Source organism: Schistocerca americana, chromosome X (genome assembly GCF_021461395.2).
Source record: "Schistocerca americana isolate TAMUIC-IGC-003095 chromosome X, iqSchAmer2.1, whole genome shotgun sequence".
In the NCBI taxonomy this organism is placed as follows: Eukaryota; Metazoa; Arthropoda; class Insecta; order Orthoptera; family Acrididae; genus Schistocerca; species Schistocerca americana.
In genome coordinates, this window is record NC_060130.1 from 412,342,210 (window position 1) to 412,365,239 (window position 23,030).

Sequence of the window (23,030 nt, forward strand, 5' to 3'; positions counted from 1 at the left end):
AGTTGAGCAATAGGGCTGGCTGAATGGTGGACTGACGAGCAAGTCAATATCAACCTATGCAACAACAAAGTGTAACAAACTTTCAACACAGTGCTGTCAACAAGTGTGAGCCACAATCCAAATCAAAACCAAAGAAGAAAACCAATAGATCAGATTAGATTAGGTTAATTATTCATTCCATAGACCCATAAAAGAGGGAATCCTCCTGGGTGTGGAACATGTCAGATAAACACATTACAAAAATGTAATTAGAAAAACTTGAGTTTCATTAATTTTAATGATCCACAGTCAATAAACAGTAAAATTATATACATGAATTAAATTGAAACTTCTAATATTTACAGGTTTAATACTTACATCTGCTTTCATTAAATCCATCATTCAGACATTTGCTAGTTTCTTGGCTATTACAACCAAGTATTGTCAAAAATTAAAGTAAATTATTCATTTCAGTGATCGTCAGTTAAGAACAGTCAGATTATGTACAAGATTTAAAATTAAACTTCTACTATTTACAGACTTAAGACTTACATCTGCTTTCTATCATTCACATAGTAAGTAGTTACTTGGCTGTTACAACCAAGTATTGTCAAAGATTAAAGTATAATAAATTTTCATTAAAATGGTCCACTGCACTTGTTGAGAAACTCATGGATGGAATAGAAGGAGTTGGCCACCAAAAATTCTTTTAGATTATGTTTAAACTGTGCCTTGTCTGAAACTAAACTCTTAATGGTTGCTGGCAACTTATTGAAAATATGCATTGCTAAATACTGGATTCCTTTCTGGGCAAGAGTAAGTGATTTTAAATCTTTATGTATATTGTTCTTATTCCTTGTGTTGATACTGTGTACTAAGCAGTTAGTTGGAAAAAGAGATGTATTATTTACAACAAACTTCATTAAGGAATAAATATACTGAGAAGTTGTAGTTAATATGCCCAATTCTTTGAATAGGTTTCGACATGATGTTCTTGGACTTACATTACTCATTACTCTTATTATAAGCTTCTGTACTCTAAAAATGTTTTCTCTGTTTGTGGAGTTACCCCAAAATATGATACCATATGACATAATGGAGTGACAATAAGCAAAATATGCCAGTCATCGGCGAGTAGTCAGTAGTACATAACACACAAAAAAAGACAAAGTACATAACACACAGAGCAATCAAAATGTTGCAGTATTTATGCCAGCTGCAATGGGTACTATTGGCCAGTGTATTCATGTGATGATATGGTGTCCACACTCACTAGGCAAGTGCAGCACTGTGGCAACACTGCCCACTGTCCTCTATCATCCATCAAGGTCCATTTGCTCCAGCAGGCATTCAACTTCCACATAGCCTGATACTAGTGATACTAGATCCCCCCCTGAAACTGGTGCATACATTAGAGATGGTGCCCTGGAAGGTGGAACATAGGTACAGGTGAAGCTGCAGCCTCATCAACTGTAGGCTGGGGGGGGAGGGGGGGGGGGGAGAAGTGCAGTCAGCAGTGTCAACCAGAACAGTGCTGGAGATGGGCATACAAGGGGAATCACTGATCTAGATGGCGGTGGAAGAGGAGACTGCAGAGGAAATGGCTGTGTCCGAGGCCAAAGCTGGCTGTGGTGATGGCGCTCGAGGCCCTTCTGCATTTGTTCCACCCATGTGTAAACACTACTGTTGCTGGTGTCCAAGCCTCGGCACTCCCATAAGGGCGTGCCCACGCTGCTGGGCAAGGAGTGTACCACCGGGAGGGACATGAGAAAGGTTCTGACAGCACCAGTGTCAGCAGATGAAGCAAGGTCCAAAGCTGGCGACCATGGAGGAGGCAACACTTGTAACAGGTGCATGCTGCGCAACTATGAACCATCTGTTTCCAAGGTGGAGCTCAGTCATCATCTGAGATAATGGGGCCAGCCATGAATTACTTAGTGATAGACCTGTTGCATGGTGGGGTCCCAGCACATTGCACCAGCAACGCACATGTACACAACGGAAAAACTGTCCAACATATGTTGTTGTTTGACATTAAGCAGCAGACCTCCTGTTGGTAGAAATCAGGGTCCAGGCCAGCCGATAGATGGGGCAATGTGTCACCATTAGAATGCTGGGTTGTCAGCTTGTGCTGGATAGGCACTGAGAAACAATTCCTTCCACTGGAGGTATTGTGCTGTTCATTCTGGGAGGCTGGAGCATGGCCCGAATAACACCACCAATGGCTTGTGATCCACCATTAGAGAGAACTGTGTTAAAAAGGTTGACATGAAATTTCTTGACTGTGAAACTATTGCCAAAGCCTCCTTTTTGATCTGGGAACAGTTGCACTATGCTTGGTCAGGGTCTTGCATGCGTACGCTGTAGGCTGTTACGAACCATCCCTATTCCTGTGTGCCAAGATCACTCCAATACCGTAAACAGACACATCAGCTGCCACAACCAACAGGCAACTGGGAGGAAAGGGCATGAGGCAGGGTGCAGATGTCAGCATGGTTTTCAGTTTGACAAAAGGCACAAGGGACCCCCCTTATGCAACTCATTGAGAGGTTGTGCATTGTGGGCCATCTGGGGTAAGAATTTAGCATATAGTTGAGCTTGCCCAAAAATGCTTGTAACTCAAGTAAGTTCACTGAGCGAGGTAAAGAAGTGATGATGGCAATGTTCTGATTAGTAGGCTGGATTCCCTCTTTAGAGAGCCAATTCCCCAAGTACTCCACTCCTGGCTGAAAAAATCTGGACTTCTTCAAACGACAATGCAGACCCACATCCCCCTGGGTCCTGAAGAGGGTGCAGACGTTTTCCAAATGCTCCTAGCAGGAGGATCCTGTGACAATAAGGTCAACCAAGTAATTTATGCAAGCCGTAATATGCTGTATCAACTGTTCCAGGAGTCACTGGAATATTGCAGGGGCTGGGGAAATGCCAAGTGGGAGTCGTTTGTATTTATACAACCCAAACTACATGTTAAGGACAACCATTTTCCGAGATGGCTCATCTAAGAGTAGCTGAAGGTATGCATCACTGAGGTCGATCTTAGAAAAATATTCCTCCCCAGCCAGTCTGGTGAGGAGATCATCTTGCCAGGGAATAGGATAGGTTTCTTTCCACCTGTGATTGAGCATTTGTGGTCATCTTGAAATCCTCACACAAGCAAAGATACTGATTCAGCTTCTGGATGATGATGGGGGGAACAGCCCATGCAGCAGATTTGACAGGTTCAAAAAACCCCACTACCTGCAGGTGATGAAGTTCCTGCTTGATGGCAGCCTGTAAGGCCACTGATAAAAATGAGGTGTGGCATCTGATTGAAGGGTGATGTGCACCTGAAAGTCCCAAATCCAGCTGACAGAGAGGCAAAAACACCATGCATAGGTTGTCCAGTTCCTGGAAAGGGACCACAGTGGAAACCATCTTGACTTCATCCAAGATAGAATCCAAATGCTGTGAAGGCATCAAGGCCAAAAATGTTGATAGCCAATGCATGGTCAATGACAAAGAATGTCAAAAGCCAAGTAAAATGTCAAAAGCCCACATCATTGCTCACAAAGTATCAGATACTGTGAAACTACATTATTTTTTGTCAATGGTAGGAAGTGCAGTCTTTCGTCTCATTCAGAAATTGTTCCCTAACACCACTTCGAGTGAACTTTCCTATGATCAGGTTACAGGTTTGCTGAAAAACTATTATGACCAACAAGTGAATGTGGTGGCAGCTAGGTACAAATTCTTTCACTGCAAGAAAAGGTCAGAACAAACTTATCCTGAGTGGGTAACAGTTTTGCAGGGTATGATGAGGAAATGCAAATTCAAATGTGCTTGTGGTGCTTCATATTCAGATGTTATGTTGCGTGATGCGATGGAGTGCAATTTAACTGACATCAAACTTAGAGAAAAGATTTTCAAACAGTCAGATCCATCATTTCATCATGTAGTACAAATTCTAGATCAGTATGATTTAGGTGCAGTAGTGGCTGATAAATTTGAGGAGCCACTAGTTTGTCGGGTTGGGTCATACATTGCTCATGACCAGCCCCGTAGTCAGCAACAGCAAGTGTGTGCCACACTGCATAAATAGTTCTCTACACAGGTGAACAGAATTAAGTCATGCCCTCGGTGCTATTCACAGCACAAATGCCAAGACTGCCCATCCGGACAAGCACAGTGTTACGCTTCTGGCAAGAAAGGTCACGTACAATCCATATGTTTGCAATGGAACAAACATGAGAATTCTGTCCACTCACAAAAATCTAGTCACGAGGCCCATGTAATCAATGCAGTGTATTCAAAGCTTACTGCAGGCATTAGCAACACTAGCAATCAAATTGTTTCTTCAGTGCTATACCACAAACTTTTTGTTCATTTACATCTTAGTGGAAAACATGTGAAATTTCAGATGGACATGGGTGCCTCTGTTACATTCCTGAATCATAACACAAATGAACTGTTAGGCTGCCCATGCCTGTCTAAAACTAGCACACACCTGATGGCTTGTAATGGACATAACATTCCCATTCTCAGCAAATGTACATTTCCTGCTATGAATCCCTCACACACATGAACTGTGACTTTCACTGTGCAACAATCACATGATTGTGAGAAACATATTTGGTCTTGATTCATTTGATTTGTTTGGCTTTCAAATTTAGGACAATGTGTTGTCAATGACTGCATTTAATGCCAAAGACAGTGTAGTTAGCTTGCTGAAAGAATACCCTGAACTCTTTTCTGAAGGTGTAAACAAGACTAACAATTTTATTGCACATATTACTATGAAAGACAATGCTCAGCTGAAATTTTGCTGGGCCAGAACTGTTCCCATTGCATTACGTAGCAAAGTAGCTGCTGAACTTAAAGAATTGCATGATAGTGGAGCTACTGTGCCCATACAAGCTAGTCATTGGTCAAGTCCACTGGTTTTGCTCCCCAAACTCTCAGGTCACATTTGCCTCTCTGTTAACTTTAAGTCTACCATCAACCCACAAACTTTGACTGATACTTATCCATTGCCACACACAGAGGATCTCATGGACAGATTAGGTGCTAGTCACTACTTTTCAAAAATTGATTTGTGCGACACATATCTTCAAATACCACTAGATGAAGAATCTCAAACTGTACACTCATTTGGGCTTGTTTAAATATTTGTGTTTGCCTTTTGGTAGTGCTTCCACAACTGCCATTTCCCAACGGTATTTGGAACAACTGACTGCTCAAGTACCACACTGTTCAAACTATTTGGATGATATTGTCATATACCTGAAGAACACATTGCTAATTTGCATGCTTTGTTTTGTGTGTTATCTGATGCAGGACTCAAGTGAAGACTGGATATGCAGATTTTTTTTAGACATGAGTTGCAGTATGTTGGTCGTGTCATAAACAGTCAAGGTGTACATCATCTTCAGTCACATTTGTTAGCCATAAGTGACCTGCCAGTTCATTGCAATGTCACAGCATTACAATCAGTCTTAGGAAAAATGAACGATTGTATTCAGTTAATACCGAATGCTGCACAAATCACAGCTCCATTGCATCGCTTGCATTGCAAGAATGTCCCCTTTGTTTGGACAGATGAGTGCCAAGAAGCTTTTAAAAAACTTTCAGATGCATTACTCAGTGATCAATGCTTGGTTCGCTTTGATCATGACAAACCAGTTGTGTTGAAAGTTGACGCTTCCTCTTACGGAATCGGTGCAGTGCTTTCACAGAGATTTGGCGATAAGCACAGGCCTATTGCTTTTGCATCAAAAGTGTTGTCCAAATAGAGAAAGAGGCATTGGCTATTGTTTATGGTGTCACCAAGTTCCACCGCTATTTGTGTGGCAGAAAATTCTACTTATTAATGGATCACAAGCCATTGCAATCCTTGTTTCATCTGCTGAAGCTGGTTCCTGTACCAACTGCCCAAAAATTGCAAAGATGGGCTTTATTCTTGTCTCAATATCAGTATGAGATTGTGTATTGTCCGACAGCTCAACATGGTAATGTGGACGCACTTTCATGTCTTCCGATTGACCCTGATACAGACTTTGACACTTCTGCTACTTCTTGTTGTCACATTGATGCTCACGATTCTGAATTGCTTCAATCCTTTCCTCTGAACAATAGCAAAACTGCACAGGACATGGAAGCTGATTCAGATTTGAACATTTTGCTAAAATACATTCGTACATCTTGGCCTCGCTCACTGCATAACATAGAGAACTCTGTAGTGTGCCAATACTTTGCACGTCAGCATAGCCTTGTTATACAACAAGGTGTGATTCTTTTTCGAAATGACAGTGGACAGTCATGTGTGTTGCTTTCCAAAGCTTTGCAAAAAGGAGTGTTGCAGTTATTTCACCAAGGACACTGGGGGATTGCTCGTACAAAACAGTTAGCGAGTTGACACTGTACTTGGCAGGGTATGGACACTCAAATAGAACAGATGACGTCACAGTGTCATGTGCAGAAAATCAGTCCACTCTGCCAAAAATATTCTCTGCTTGGCCTAAGTTGCAATCACTATCACAACGTGTGGCCATAGACTTTGCTGGTCCTTTTTGGAACATTCATTGGTTGATTGTGGTAGACTCTTATAGCAAGTTTTCTTTTGCTATGCCAATGAACTCGACAACATCACATAGCACAATTCAGGTGTTGTCCTCTATTTTTTTGCCTCGAAGGTTTGCCTGAAGTCATAGTGTTGGACAACGGCCTTCAGTCCATGTCAAATGAATCTGAAACATTCTGTGAACACAATGGCATACAGCTTTTAACTACTGCGGCAGTCAAACGGCAAAGTGGAACATTTTGTCAGAACCTTCAAGCAGCAGATGACCAAACTTCCCGACTTCAAACCACACACACCAGGGATCAAACAATGCAACTGTTTCTCACCTCTTGTCCTTCACATCCACAAGGTGGGCCATCGCTGGCAGAACTGCATCACGGCTGCTGCCATCAGACACTGCTCCAGCCTCCTCAATATCCAGCACCAAAGGAAGACTGCATGATACTGTGTTTTTCAGCACTTTTAGCGGCAGCAGACGATGGGTGTAAGACAAAATACTTCATGACTTGGCACACGCATGTATCTGATTTCAGTCCCAGATAGATTGCAGTGCCGACATCACAATCAAATTTGTCACTGTCATGTGCATGGTGATCCTTCTGTGTCTCTTCCCACAGATTCATGGATCCTGAGGACAGCATGGGCATAGCAGCCACCAATTCATGGGTCCTGAGGACAGCGCAGCTACAGCAGCCACCAGAATGTGCCATCATGACACCATGGAACAACCCAATGGAGACAGAGCCTTCGCCTCCTCCACCTTCTCTCGTCCTACTGATGGAGCTGGACCTGCCCACGCCACAGTGGCTGGCACCTTCTACATCATGGTATGGGCCTCAGAAGGTGGATGCGTACCCTTCTTGGCATTTTCTGGGGGATGTTTCCACCAGAGCGAAGGCCTGATAGCGGGGTAAGACGGGAAGTCTGACACCCCCTGCAGCCACAGCCTCTGGTTCATCAGAGGGTTCATGCTTCTGCCTCTGCTCCCCCCCCCCCCCCCCACCTCCTCACGTTGTCACACTCCATATATGATGATGGTCTATGGTCTGTCGCTTTGTCAGGGGGGGGGGGGGGGGAGGAATTTTACGGTGTAAAGTCAGGCACCGGCACGCCACTCGGGAATGACAGGGAAGAGAAGGCTGTGAGAAGAGATCAGCCGATCACACACTGACCAGACTTCCCTCCAGTATGACAACGCAACAGCAGCAGCCCCAGTTCTATAGCAACATCAATGATAGCGACTTCAGTAGGAGTTCAGGAAAGACTTTTGTCGGTTAAAGATCAGCAGTCACTGCAAAGACTGATTATTTCGTATGTCGCCCTTTGCTTGTGACACATCTATGTAATTGCTAAAGTTAAGTATTGTATTTGATTAATTGTAATAAAAATCATTAATATAATTTGTTTGTTTGTCTAGTGAACCATGTATGCAGCCTTCCTAAACACAACAGGCAGTGTCCTCGAAATTATTCATGTAATTCTTTGAAGGCCAGAATGAATTCTTCAAACCTCATATTTTCTTTAATGCCAGTTAGCTTAGTGAACTGGGCTGTGTTTATCAGAATTTGTCCCTTCCACAAATCAAATTTCTTCTAAAAAGCATCTCCATCAAGTCAGAAATAAGTCGTTTCTCACTTCTCAACGTCTTACTGTTGGCATGTCCAGCCAAGTCCACTTAAAATGCGAGGTCTGCAATCCACTCCAGATGTTCTAATTTTTGTTCCTTCACTCCTTTTTTCCTTCATAAAGTCAACAGTAGTGGGTTTTAAATCAAAAACTCATTCCAAGCACGACCTTGATTTAACCATCGTACTTTGCAATACTATGTATAGTGTCCGTACATACCATTCAGTTCCATCAAAAACTGTTGCAACTGAAATCGGAATACTTGGGCTACTTGTGAAATTTTAACATCCATACCACCAATTTCTTCATGTGCTCCATACCCACAAATTTAGCACAAAGTCACTCTTGATGTACAGAACAATGAATCCCATCTGTCAATCATCATAATTTTTTGGTCTTTCTTTGTCAACTAAATCTTTAAATTCTTTGTGCATGAGATTGTAATGTCATTTCATAGCAAATTTGCAGTAATCATTGATTATACTTCTGCATAATAGATATGGAGAATTGTCGTCCCGCTCACTTGTCATTCCCATCCAGTTTTAAAGATCTGTGACAATAGTTCATTATATTGCCTCTTTTTGCGTAAACAGGCACTGGATCCGTGAATATCCTTCACACCATGAACAACTATTGAAGTGTAAACAGTGCTAACACTACAATTCTGTTGAACTGAAGAGAGTTGTGCTGACCAAAAACCACACCACAATAATAAATGAAATGTTGGGCTGTACTGGGTACTTCTGAGAAGAACAGAGCAAAGATGAGACAGGCTGAGCCACTGGCCACACATCTGGCATGTGTGGTTTGGTATGCCATGGCTAGCATTAACCTTGATCTCTGGCTGACTCACACCTACCTTCTTTGGACATGGACACACTTTGCCCACCCACTGCAACAGCTGCACCTTCATTTCAGTATTACTGTTATTAACTCAATCTCACCTCCTGTTATGATGTTTTCAAGGAAGTTTTCATTTCCATTTGCTGCGGCAAGCAGTTCCTGGCTTATTTCAACATAGATCTGTTTCTGATCATCAGTCAACAAATAGGGAATGAATTTTGCAATGACCCAATGTGTCAAAAGTCTGTCATTCAAAATTTGATAGCATGGTCCTACACTGATGCTCACTTCAACACCAGCTTCTCGGACTATTAAACAATTATTTCAACAAAACATAGCATGAACTTTTTTGATGTGATCATCATCTGTTGCTGTGGAAGATTGTCTAGGCCTTGGATCCTCACAGACTGACATACTGCCATTTCCAAAATCCTTAAACCACTGAAAGCACTGTGTGTGACTCCTATAGTCCACCTTGCATATTTAACATCACGTGAGAATCTTGTATCAAATGAGCTGTTGCAAGGGAGGGAGATGCACTGGATAAGGCACTGTTAGTGAAGCTTTACTACCAGAATGTTGAATCTGATACTGTAGCTTTATGATCCTGTAACCATAAGAAGGGTACTTGAACAGGTAATAGTCCTGCAATGAGCATCACTGTGGAGAAAAATGATCACAAAGTTCAAAACCATGGGCTGTTTAGATTATTGGTGCCATAGCGTCTGGCCAAATACAAGTGCTACTGCTACTCTGGCAATTCAGTAAGAAATGGAGACTTCAAGGGTTCATTGCTGCATAGTGAAGTCAGCACTCGTGAAGCCCCACCAATATCCTCACTCTTCTGTTTGGAGACTACTAAGGTGTACCATCCAATATTATCTGCACAAAATCCAGTGTCAAATCATGAGCTGTTAGTCACCAATTTTGTGAGGTAGAGAGCATCTGCAGTGTAGGCACATCAGAAAATGGGGGGAGATGATGATTGTTTAATGCCTGTTTCACATTCCAAGGGTCTGGAGAGTCTACACCCACACAGTTTTGGGTACCAAAAATCCTACAACTGTCATGGGAAACCCATTGCATGACAAGAAAGTCACAGTGTAGTGTGAATTTCCCACATAAATCCTGACTGGACACTCTTTCTTCAAGGAAATGTGGGGTGCTGTTTTTCAGACTGTCAGTCTGATGGGTGTGAGGTATGCCACTTTGTTACAGAATCACTTCATCCATAGCTCGGCTGATAAACATCTGCTGGAAGGTATGACCTATGCAGCGTGGTGCCCCATCCCATACTGCTACATGTGTGAAAGATCTCTCATGCATATTGTTTGGTGAGGAGCACGTGCTGAGCCACCTATTCTGTTGTGTCTGGTCTCCCAGGTCCTCAGGCCTCAATCTGTGTGATTATTGGTTTTGGGGCTACCTGAAGTTACAAGTGTACTGTGATCATCCAGCTTCATTGGGATGCTAAAAGACAACATCCAACAGCAATTTCTCACCATACCTACTGATATTCTGTAAGAGCTGCTCACAGCATTGTCCCCTGACTAATGCTATTGTTGATGAATGGTGGCCTACATGTTCAGCATGTGTTATAAAGAAAGTCATCTGTGTTAAAAATCAATTTTTATGCTAGTTATTGCTTTTGTGTCATAAGAAGTACCATCTGTTGGTTATTTTGTGCATTTTTTTTCAGTAAAGTGACACGTCATTTCAAGCATGTGTGTCAGTTTTTACATCTCTACCTACATCATTCTATGAAGTGTTGAACTTTCAAATCTTAACAGATTTTTTGGTCACCCAGTATAACTTGAAACCATAATATTCACAGACCATATGGTAGAAATGATTTTTTTAAAGAAAATTATTTGAAATACATTATCACAGTGGGTAACAGGTCAAACTGTCTGAATATGCAAAATAATGGAACCAATGACAAAATTGTATACCATGTTCATCGTCATGAAGTTTTAGTATGATTATATAAAACTAAAGCATATTAATCATGAAAAGTTCACCAAATATGCACCGTAAGTGGAAATATAATTCTTTTCACAACATCAAGTTTGTTGGCTTTTACAACTCACAATCAAATAACAACCTTCAGCAGACTTCTGGCACTTGGTCAGCCACCCACAGGGCCATCACACAACTGTGGTGCATGAGAGATGGCATATAAACTTCACATAGATTGTCCGAAGTCAACATAGGAGATCAACACTACCTTGCCTAATCACAACTGTGAGCTTGGCACGAATAACAGTGTAAAACTCAGTCAACTGAGACCACTCGCATATAGGTTACAAAGTCATAAAGTACACAGGCGAGATGCACTCAACTTACTTAACACTATGCCTCACACTGCATTGTGACCTACCTAACCTCCATATTTCCTTGGCTGTGTTGTAAGGCCATGCATCAATTGGGTCGTTGTCAATGAGAGTTCACCAGCATTAAAGAGATTGAGAGAATTGCGAGCCAAGAGCAGTTAATCCATGTGAAGAAAAAAGTGATGGCCAGGGACGGCCACTCATGTGGCCTTGCCATGCAGATGCTATGCTCTATTCACCCTTCAACCTAACCTAGACCTCTGACTATGTGGCAGACTAGTCAGCACAACCTACATTCCAAAAAGTAATATAGAAGAAATGTAAATATTATCAGTGTTCTCTTCTACCTCTGTATGCTTTTGATTATCTGTATGTTATGAGAGAAATAAATTAGCTATGCTAGTTTGTAAATGCTTCATAAGAGGCACTACCACTGCTCCTAGACAGTTGCCAACTTTTCCTCTGCCCAGACAATCGTTTATGTTTAGCCTAATAAATATAGTCTCTCAAGGTTAAATGAGGTATGGGGGAATGTGAGTAAACTGCTGTTTAGATTGTCAGAAATGACATCAGGAACACATATTTGGCCTTATGGGTACCATTCTGTTCTGTGATTTATGACAGTAAAAAAACACCATGGTAACGAGATGCTAAATCTGAGTTTATTTTGAAAAGAAATTGTATTCTTTCAAGATAAATAAGCTAAGGCAACCAGTCTGCCCATTATGTAAGTTTTTGTTAGGTTATATGAAATGGGATTTCATTTGTTAAGAGGCCTGAATTGATAATTTAGTATGCAGTTTATACGTATACACTGTGTGACAAAAGAAGGGACACACCCAGAAGACATGGTCAGATGTCAATGTTGTTTCACACATATCAAATGCTGTAGAAGTTTTCAGAGGGATGAGAATTTCCCCCGTTAATCATCTGGCAATTCCAAAAGAAAAGTTTATTTCTGCAACAGCACAGGGAACAGTCAATGGCCACCTTCAGCAGACTGCTATGCATGGTGAAAACAGAGAGGAGTCAGACGCAGCAAGGAGGTATTGTCATGTTCCAAGAAACCTGATTAATGGACTAATCACTGATATGGAATTAAGATACAGAGGGCAGAAATGTTTACAACTTTTTAAAGAATATAAAATATTAAGGTCAGGAAGGGCACACTGTTTCTCCTAAGTCTTCCGAACAGGAAGAGAACCTTGAATGAAAAAACTTGAATCCAAACTTGTGACAATATTGTGGCAGGCCCTTGTTTAACAATTAAGCAGTAAATATTACGACTGTATCCAGCAAGAGAAATGTAGTACATGATCCCGTAAGTACTGTGTCCGGATAGGAGAGACAAGATAAGGAACTTTCTTGTGACAAATGTGCTTAGAAGACACTTCATCTCAAGCAGGACATTCTTGTTACTTGTTTTATCCTGCATACTGATGTGATGTGAGTAAAATGCAATATATCGATTGTTAAATATATTTTCTGTCTACAGATAATTACAATTTCCATTCAGTTTGTATATAGGGATACCAATGTACAAAACAATTTTCTAAAAATATATCATACACTGTTTCTTTGTCAATGTGTCTTACAATTGAAAGTACTCACTTAACCATGAGTGACTATATTTGAAACATGTGGCACCTTTTTCTATTAAAGGTATTTCTGCAATAAAGAATCACTTAGTCCTACTATTGACAACAAAATTAACTTTCCTGAGGTTGGAAGCTCCTGTTGTCATTTCTCATATATGCCAAATACTTTTTTTTTTTTTTTTTTTTTTTTTAAACTGTCTCCTGTAAAATACAAAATATTTTCTTTTTTCTTACTATTCAGTCATAGATGTTTTAACATCTGTTTGTCTTCTCCCATGGGTTGCAATTTTGGTTTTGAAGCTGCACTAGTTTTATGGTTTGGTTGTATTTGGTGTCCTGCCATTATACATTTTATGATAGTTTTTTGCACAATTCTTGTTCATCATTGTAAATTAAGATCACAAAACAGTTCTGGCTGACAATAACATTGTCCACAGTTGATGCAAACACCTCTCACATAGTATTCCACGTAAATAGGACAAACTGTAGATTGAATAATGTGAACACTAGCGTAAGTTTTAGAATAAAATTCTGATACCTCTCATACACATTAAATGCTCTAGTCAAATAAATAAGAAAATTAACTGGAATAAGATAGAGAGGAGGGAGAAAAAGGGAGGAAAGAGCAGCTGGTGGATATGTTCAAATAGATGACTGGAAAATGGAAGAATAAATCTAAATGAAATGAAAAGGTGTTTATACCTGTTATAAAATCAACAGCAACATTCATAATCATCATAAAGGCAATCATAAACTGCTGAGGTGACCTTTTGGAACTCTAGCATACATTGTTAAACTATTCTGAAAGCATTTAATTGTACTCACTGTGTTATCCGTATCTGGTAGAGGAGTTGGTCCCATTATTTTCAGCCCAGTCTCTTTGAGTTTAGGTTTAGAATACTGCAGCTCTTTTGTATCTTCTTCAATACGACTTATTGGGTAACTGTTTTGAGAATTGAGATTTCCTTGCTCATTTCTTATTTGTTGTATCATATTCCTTAAAAACTCCCCTCCTGCTTCATTTTCTTCTGCACTTTTTTCCTCAGATTTAACATCTACTGTGATTAACAGCAAAATCAGAAAAGGCCTCCAACACATTCCTTCAGCTTGGCTCTGAACTAAATTCACTTAGGTTTCTGTAAAGAAAAGATAATAATGTTCATTACTATGCTTGTGTCATTACAGGATTTTTTCCACCTCAGAAAATAACAAGGTGGCAATACTGGATACAATGAAATACAAAAGCACCAATTATGGTTTTACAAAGGAAACAATTAGATTTCACCAGTAAAGAAAATCCAGTTCACAGTAGGAGTGAAATAACATACTTAACATACTTGCTTCAAGAATGAATTTTCACTCTGCGGCAGAGTGTGCACTGATATGAAACTTTCTGGAAAATTAAAACGGTGTGCCAGACCAGGACTCTAACCTGGGACCATGGCCTTTTGACAGCAAATGCTCTGCCAACTGAGTAACCAATGCATGACTCACAACCCATCCTTACAATGTTACTTCTACCAGTACCTCACCTTCTACCTCCCAAACATCTCAGAAGTTTTCCTGCAAAATTTGTGAGACAAGCATGTCATATTAGCAAACACTCCTGCAGAGTGAACAATCATTCTGGTAACATCCTCCAGGCTGTGGCTAAGCCATTTATCTGCTATTCCTTTCTTACAGGAGTGCTAGTCCCACCAAAAGTAAAGGTGCAAGGATGGGATGTGAGTCATGCTCAGGTAGTTCAGTTGGTAGAGTACTTTTCCATGAAAGGCAATGCTTTGGGTTTGAGTCCTGACCTGCCACATAATTTTAATCTGACAGGAAGTTTCAATGTAACTGCTGCTCAGCACAGCCAGAACCATAATCTTACTATTTCATTTCACACAAATATAAATCACTAATTAACTTCAAAGGAGATTTATTGAAAATAAATAATAAACCACAGCCTGTGATAACTGTTTTGGTTTGTTTTAGGAGGCAAAAGCAACTAGAGTCATACATGCCCATGTCAAAACTGTAGAATATGAACACAAAGAGATGAGTTAAAAATGACTACATGTCAATGCCAATCAACAGAAGAGAAGACAGCAAAAACCAGGGACATGGAGAAAGGTCTATAGATTACACCATAGAGAAACAGAGGTCCTGAACCAAAAATGAAATTGCCTTTGCCATATTGCTACAATGCATAAAAAGTAAAACACAGTCAACAGCCCGCACATCATTCACTAAAATGGCCGATAACTCAGACAGCAAACACAAAAGAGAATGTAAGTGATTAAAAACAGGGCATTCCATCAGGAAACGGTGGACTGTCAGAAGTTGAGGGGGGAGCACCATTTAAATGGCGATTGCTAAAGCAACAGTGCTCAATACACAACCTAGTTAAAATGATCTCCTTGTGCCGAGAGGGCCGAGAGAAGTTCGTCCAAAGCTGCTGGGAGAGGCTTAATAACCTACAGCTCGTTCCCATGAAGGGAGGACCAGTGGTGATGCCAAAGTGACACCACCTGCTGGCAGACAGCAACACAGAGATCATCAGAGGGAATGTAAGAACTAGCGAGCTGAGGTACGAGGACTGCAGCCTTGGCAGCAGTGTCAGCGGCTTCATTTCCTGTCAGACTGATGTGACAAGGAACCCAAATAAACATCACAGTGGCTGCATCAAGAGTGAGCAAGTGACAGCTTTCCTGGACTTGCTGCACTAGGAGATGGACAATGTACAGCACACGGAGGTTTTGAAGGGCACTGACAGAGTCTGAGCAGGTGGTGCAATTGAAAAGCCTGTGTCACTGGATAACTGAATAGCCTGTGTTGCTGGATGTACTACATGGCCTGATACAGGGCAAAGAGCTCTGCTGTAAATATTGAGCAGTGTTCTGGAAGCTGATACCAAAAAACGTCGTGCCAATGGTGAAAGCACACCCGACACCACAGTCAGCCCGAGAGCCATCAATGTACACAAAGTTACAACCATGAAGTTTCATGCGAAGGTCGTGCAACTGAAGGCAATAAACTGAGGCTGGAGTAGTGTTCTTAGGAAGCAAATTAAGGCCAAGGTGAACACAGGCTGCCGCACGAAGCGAAGGTGGTGAAGGGTTTACTCCCACTGGGAAAGTTGCAAGTAGTGTGACGTTAAGCTGCCAGAGCAAGAACAAACCAGGAGGTAACAGAGAAGAGGGATGCACCCCATACTGGTGATCAAAGGAGTCATTGAAGAAGGAGGCATAGGATGGGTGGCCACACATGGCAGACAAATGGCATGCATATCTGCTGAGGAGAAAGGCACAGTGGCAGGACAGTGGTAGTTCAGCAGCTGCTGCATACAGAATCTTAACTGGGCTAGTATAAAAGGCACCGGTGGGCAAATGGATGCCACGATGGTGGACAGTACTGAGATGGCATAAGAGGAACAGACGTGCAGATGCATAAACAAAACACCCATAGTCTAGTTATGAACAGACAAGAGGCCAGTGCAAATGTAGGAGGGTCGTTTGGTCTGCTCTCCAGGAAGTACGACTGAGGACACACAGGACATTGAGAGGCTACATTCAGCGGACTGCCAGGTAAGACATGTGGGAGGACCAAGAAAGTTTCCAATTGAGCATGAGGCCCAGGAATTTCATAGTTTCAATGAATGGAAGAGCAACAGGCCCAAGATGTAAAGACAGTGAAAGAAACCAATTGCACTGCCAGAAATTCATACGAACTGTTTTGTCGGTGGAAAAACAAAAGATATTGTCAATGCTCCATGAGTAAAGACATTTGAGACACCACTGAAGACGCCACTCAATAAGACAAGTCTGTGGAGAACTGCAACAGATGGCAAAATTGTCAACAAAACGGGAGCCAGAGATGCACACTCGGAGAGAGGCCATTATAGGGTTAATAGCAATCGCAAACAGGGCAACGCTCAGGATGGAACCCTGAGGCACCATTTCCTTGAAAAAGGTGTCTGACAAGGCAGAACCCACACATACCTTGAAAACTCAGTCTTTTAAAAATTCCTGAAGGAAATGGGAGCAGGCGGCCAGGAAAGCCCCACATGTAGAGAGTATAGAGGATACCAGTCCTCCAGCAGGTGTCGTAGCTTTCTCCATATAAAAAAAAACACAGCCACAGTATGGGATTTCTGCAGAAAACCATTCATGACATGGATGAATAAAGTGACGAGATGGTCAACTGTAGAATGGCGCACTCGAAATCCGCACTGTGCTGTGGTTAGTAAATTGTGAGACTGGAGTCTTGATACCAGCCAGGCATGAATCACACGTTCCATCACCTTGCCAACATGGTTGGTGAAAGAAATGGGGTGGTAGCTAGAAGGACGGTGTTTGTCCTTACTGGCCTTAGGTATGGGCATCACAGTGGCTTCCCGCCAGAATGTGGGAAACACGCCCTCTGCCCAAATGCAGTTGAACATAAGAAGCAGAAAGTGCTTGCCCGCAAGAGAAAGCTGCTGCAACGTCTGAATGTGAACATTGTCTGGCCCTGAGACAGAGGATTGGGATGAACTGAGAACATGATTGAGTTCCCTCATAGTAAAGGCAGCAGTGTTGTACTCATGATTATGAGAAGAGAGGGGTATCACCTGAGCCTCGTCCGCTTGTTTCCAATGGAGGAAGGCAGGGTGATAATGGGAGGAGCTCAAAATCTCCACAAAATTGCAGCGCAGGGTGTTGGAAATAGCAATAGGGTCCACTGTGACATTGTCTGCTACTGTCAGGCCAGAAATGGATCTTGGATCCCAGAGAATAACTGGAGATTGGCTCAGATGATGGGAGAAGGAGTTAAGCTGTTAAAAGTACTAGTGAATAAAATTCAGTTTGCTTTTTTGCTATCCTGCAAAACGCAATGGCACTGTGCACACAACTGTTTATAATGAATGCAGTTTGCCATCATGGGAAGATGGTATAAAATACGGAGAGAACGGCTCCAGGCGCGAATTGCCTCAGTCCACCTGGCGACAGGGACATGGCGTGTTAAGGAGGAAGTGCGAGGAATGGAATGTTCTGCGGCAGTAAGGATAATGTCTGTAAGATATTCCACATGATCATCACAACTGGGGAAATGTTGCTCATCAACAGTCGCCAGGAAGGTGTAAAGCCTCCGGTCAGCCTTAGTAAACTGCCATTTGGGTGTGTATGTAGGTGGGATAGGTTTCAGCAGTGGATAGCACACAGAAAATGGTCACTCAAGCATGTGTCAGAGAGAACGGACCACTTGAGGCGATGGGCAAGCTGGGCAGTGGAGAAGGATAGGTCCAAATGGGAATAGGTGTGCAAGGAGTCTGAAAGAAATGTGGGTGCTCCTGTCTTAAGGCAGAAGAGGTTAAGTTGACTGAGAAGGTAGTCCAAGAGGGCACCTCTCGGGCAGGTTCTGAGAGAAATCCAAAGGATATGGTGCGCATTAAGTCACCAAGCAGCAGAAAGGAGTGAGATAGCTACCCAATAACCTGGAAGAAGTCTGCCCTGGTGACATCAAGTGACAGAGGAATGTAAACAGTACAAAGGAAAAAGTCCAAGCGAGGAAGGAAAAGGCGAATTGCAACAGCCTGAAGCTGGGTAGTCATGGAAATGAGTTGACTATGAATGTCATCCCATATAAGCAACATGACTCCCCATGAGATGGAAAACCATCACGGGGGGAAGGTCAAAATGAATCACAAAGAAATGCGAGAGAACAAAGCCATCATGAGGACACAATTTTGTTTTCTGGTGGCAGAGAACAAGCAGATGCTGCAATTCTAAGAGCAGCAGCTGCTTGGTGTTCTTGTCGATTTTCTGTCAGGTGTAGCAAATCCTTTCCCTGACCAGGGCCACGCTGGCTCTTCATTTGATACAATATGCTACAGGTGTGAGTATGTGATGCACAACTTTAGTGGAAGTAGGTATGTTGTGTTTTTCCCTGCACCTTAGCAAGAAGGCACAGTTTGAAGGGTTCTCAGGTGTCCAGCCAATTGGTGCCACAAACAACAATGCTACACTCACCTAGGCAAACCAAGCCAATCTGCCCTAGCAGAACATTATATAAACACTGGACACACAGCAAATTATGATGAGACAAAAGTACTGGCCTTCTCAAATAACTATTGGGACTGCATCTTCAAAGAGGCCACAGAAACTGACAACCTTGTCAACAGGGACACCGGTTACTAGCTCAGTAAGGCCTGGAAACTAATACTAAGCTCTATCAAAGAGCAATGGTGAAAGTGGACATGAGATCATTCTGCCACAGCCACCAAAGAGATACCACTCCCCCCACCACCAGACGCCGCGTATCATTGGCAAACGGAATTGCACCTGAACCTGCGAGGGTGATGATGGCAGAGCAATTATCCACCAAAATATCATGGACATGCAACAATCATATCTAGCTGGAAACCTAAGAACCCTTCAAACAGCATATACACCAAGAAAGCCTCAAATCACATGTACGGATTTGTTGGATACCCTAGATTTAGTCATATGAGGATGTAATTTCAGATCGCTGAACCAAACATGTGGCATCGATATTTGTATTAATACCATAAAAGTTGTACTTAGCATCTGCTACTGAAATATGCTTACCATAGGTAGACAACTATCAATCTTTTGAGACATGATTATTGTGAAATTTAGTTCTGCATGCAACTACACTCTTCAAACTAATCTAATTAGTTACATCAAAACTGGCAAGCTTTGAATCATGCCCCCTACTGGAAAAATTTCTGCAGATGCCCATGTAGCAAATATTTGTCTAATCACACATGGAAAACCACATAAAAACCACACTCAAGCTCTGGTGTACTAGAAAGGGGTCAATCTGCCCACATACAGGTATGGCTCACTTCCCTGTCTTACGAGTTATTTCACTTAACATTAACCTATAGGAGCAGATCAAGTCAAAATATTCAGTCTACTTTAAATAATTTACATGTATCAGAAATACTATTGGCTAGTGAAATTCATATTTTTGTAATGATAGAACAAGGGGTCCTCCCCCCACGAACCATGGACCTTGCCGTTGGTGGGGAGGCTTGCGTGCCTCAGCGATACAGATGGCCATACCGTAGGCGCAACCACAACAGAGGGGTATCTGTTGAGAGGCCAGACAAACGTGTGGTTCCTGAAGAGGGGCAGCAGCCTTTTCAGTAGTTGCAGGGGCAACAGTCTGGATGATTGACTGATCTGGCCTTGTAACACTAACCAAAACGGCCTTGCTGTGCTGGTACTGCGAACGGCTGAAAGCAAGGGGAAACTACGGCCGTAATTTTTCCCGAGGGCATGCAGCTTTACTGTATGGTTAAATGATGATGGCGTCCTCTTGGGTAAAATATTCCGGAGGTAAAATAGTCCCCCATTCGGATCTCCGGGTGGGGACTACTCAGGAGGATGTCATCATCAGGAGAAAGAAAATTGGCGTGCTACGGATAAGAGTGTGGGATGTCAGATCCCGTAATCGGGCAGGTAGGTTAGAAAATTTAAAAATGGAAATGGATAGGTTAAAGTTAGATATAGTGGGAATTAGTGAAGTTCGCTGGCAGGAGGAACAAGACTTTTGGTCAGGCGAAAACAGGGTTATAAATACAAAATCAAATAGGGGTAATGCAGGAGTAGGTTTAATTATGAATAAAAAAAATAGGAGTGTGGGTAAGCTACTACAAACAGCATAGTGAATGCATTATTGTGGCCAAGATAGACACGAAGCCCACGCCTACCACAGTAGTACAAGTTTATATGCCAACTAGCTCCGCAGATGACGAAGAAATTGAAGAAATGTATGATGAAATAAAAGAAATTATTCAGAGAGCCTGGAGATACTGACAGGTTTCAGATACATTATATAATGGTAAGACAGAGATTTAGGAACCAGGTTTTAAATTGTAAGACATTTCCAGGGGCAGATGTGGACTCTGACCACAATCTATTGGTTATGAACTGTAGATTAAAACTGAAGAAACTGCAAAAAGGTGGGAATTTAAGGAGATGGGACCTGGATAAACTGAAAGAACCAGAGGTTGTACAGAGTTTCAAGGAGAGCATAAGGGAACAATTGACAGGAATAGGGGAAAGAAATACAGTAGAAGAAGAATGGGTAGATTTGAGGGATGAAGTAGTGAAGGCAGCAGAGGATAAAGTAGGTAAAAAGACAAGGGCTGCTTGAAATCCTTGGGTAACAGAAGAAATATTGAACTTAATTGATGAAAGGAGAAAATATAAAAATGCAGTAAATGAAGCAGGCAAAAAGGAATACAAACGTCTCAAAAATGAGATCGACAGGAAGTGCAAAATGGCTAAGCAGGGATGGCTAGAGGACAAATGTAAGGATGTAGAGGCTTGTCTCACCAGGGGTAAGATAGATACTGCCAACAGGAAAATTAAAGAGACCTTTGGAGAAAAGAGAACCACTTGTATGAATATCAAGAGTTCAGATGGAAACCCAGTTATAAGCAAAGAAGGGAAAGCAGAAAGGTGGAAGGAGTACATAGAGGGTCTATACAAGGGTGATGTACTTGAGGACAATATTATGGAAATGTAAGAGGATGTAGATGAAGATGAAATGGGAAATATGATACTGCATGAAGAGTTTGACAGAGCACTGAAAGACCTGAGTCGAAACAAGGCCCCGGGAGTAGATAACATTCCATTAGAACTACTGACAGCCTTGGGAGAGCCAGTCCTGACAAAACTCTACCATCTGGTGAGCAAGATATATGAGACAGGTGAAATACCCTCAGACTTCAAGAAGAATATAATAATTCCAATCCCAAAGAAAGCAGGTGTTGACAGATGTGAAAATTACCGAACTATCAGTTTAATAAGTCATAGCTGCAAAATACTAACGCGAATTCTTTACAGATGAATGGAAAAACTAGTAGAAGCCAACCTCGGGGAAGATCAATTTGGATTCCGTAGAAATACTGGAACACGTGAGGCAATACTGACCCTACGACTTATCTTAGAAGCTAGATTAAGGAAAGGCAAACCTACATCTTTAGCATTTGTAGACTTAGAGAAAGCTTTTGACAATGTTGACTAGAAAACTCTCTTTCAAATTCTGAAGGTGGCAGGGGTCAAATACAGGGAGCAAAAGACTATTTACAATTTGTACAGAAACCAGATGGCAGTTATAAGAGTCGAGGGACATGAAAGGGAAGCAGTGGTTGGGAAGGGAGTGAGACAGGGCTGTAGCCTCTCCCCAATCTTATTCAATCTGTATATTGACCAAGCAGTGAAGAAAACAAAAGAAAAATTCAGAGTAGGAATTAAAATCCATGGAGAAGAAATAAAAACTTTGAGGTTTGCCGATGACATTGTAATTCTGTCAGAGACAGCAAAGGACTTGGAAGAACAGTTGAAAGGAATGGATAGTGTCTTGAAGGGAGGATATAAGATGAACATCAACAAAAGCAAAATGAAGATAATGGAATGTAGTCGAATTAAGTCGGGTGATGCTGAGGGAATTAGATTAGGAAATGAGACACTTAAAGTAGTAAAGGAGTTTTGCTATTTGTGGAGCAAAATAACTGATGATGGTCGAAGTAGAGAGGATATAAAATGTAGACTGGCAATGGCAAGGAAAGCGTTTCTGAAGAAGTGAAATTTGTTAACATCGAGTACAGATTTAAGTGTCAGGAAGTCGTTTCTGAAAGTATTTGTATGGAGTGTAGCCATGTATGGAAGTGAAACATGGACAATAAATAGTTTGGACAAGAAGAGAATAGAAGCTTTTGAAATGTGGTGCTACAGAAGAATGCTGAAGATTAGATGGGTAGATCACATAACTAATGAGGAGGTATTGAATAGGATTGGGGAGAAGAGAAATTTGTGGCACAACTTGACTAGAAGAAGGGATCAGTTGGTAGGACATGTTCTGAGGCATCAAGGGATCACCAATTTAGTATTGGGGGCAGCGTGGAGGGTAAAAATCGTAGAGGAAGACCAAGAGATGAATACACTAAGCAGATTCAGAAGGATGTAGGCTGCAGTAGGTACTGGGAGATGAAGAAGCTTGCACCGGATAGAGTAGCATGGAGAGCTGCATCAAACCAGTCTCAGGACTGAAGACCACAACAACAACAACAACAACAACAACAGAACAAGGGGTAAA

General features: G+C 41.8%; 1 protein-coding gene across 4 annotated transcripts in view; it reads right to left on the reverse strand.

Moving 5' to 3' along the window:
* The window catches only part of LOC124556749, a 249,137-nt gene that overhangs the window by 58,351 nt on the left and 167,756 nt on the right, over nucleotides 1-23,030 (reverse strand). For all 4 annotated transcript variants that reach the window (XM_047130744.1, XM_047130747.1, XM_047130746.1 and 1 more), the window contains exon 3: nucleotides 13,761-14,071. In XM_047130744.1, coding sequence (XP_046986700.1) covers nucleotides 13,761-14,033 — 273 coding nt within the window. In that variant the 5' untranslated portion in view covers nucleotides 14,034-14,071. The remainder of the gene's footprint in view (nucleotides 1-13,760; nucleotides 14,072-23,030) is intronic.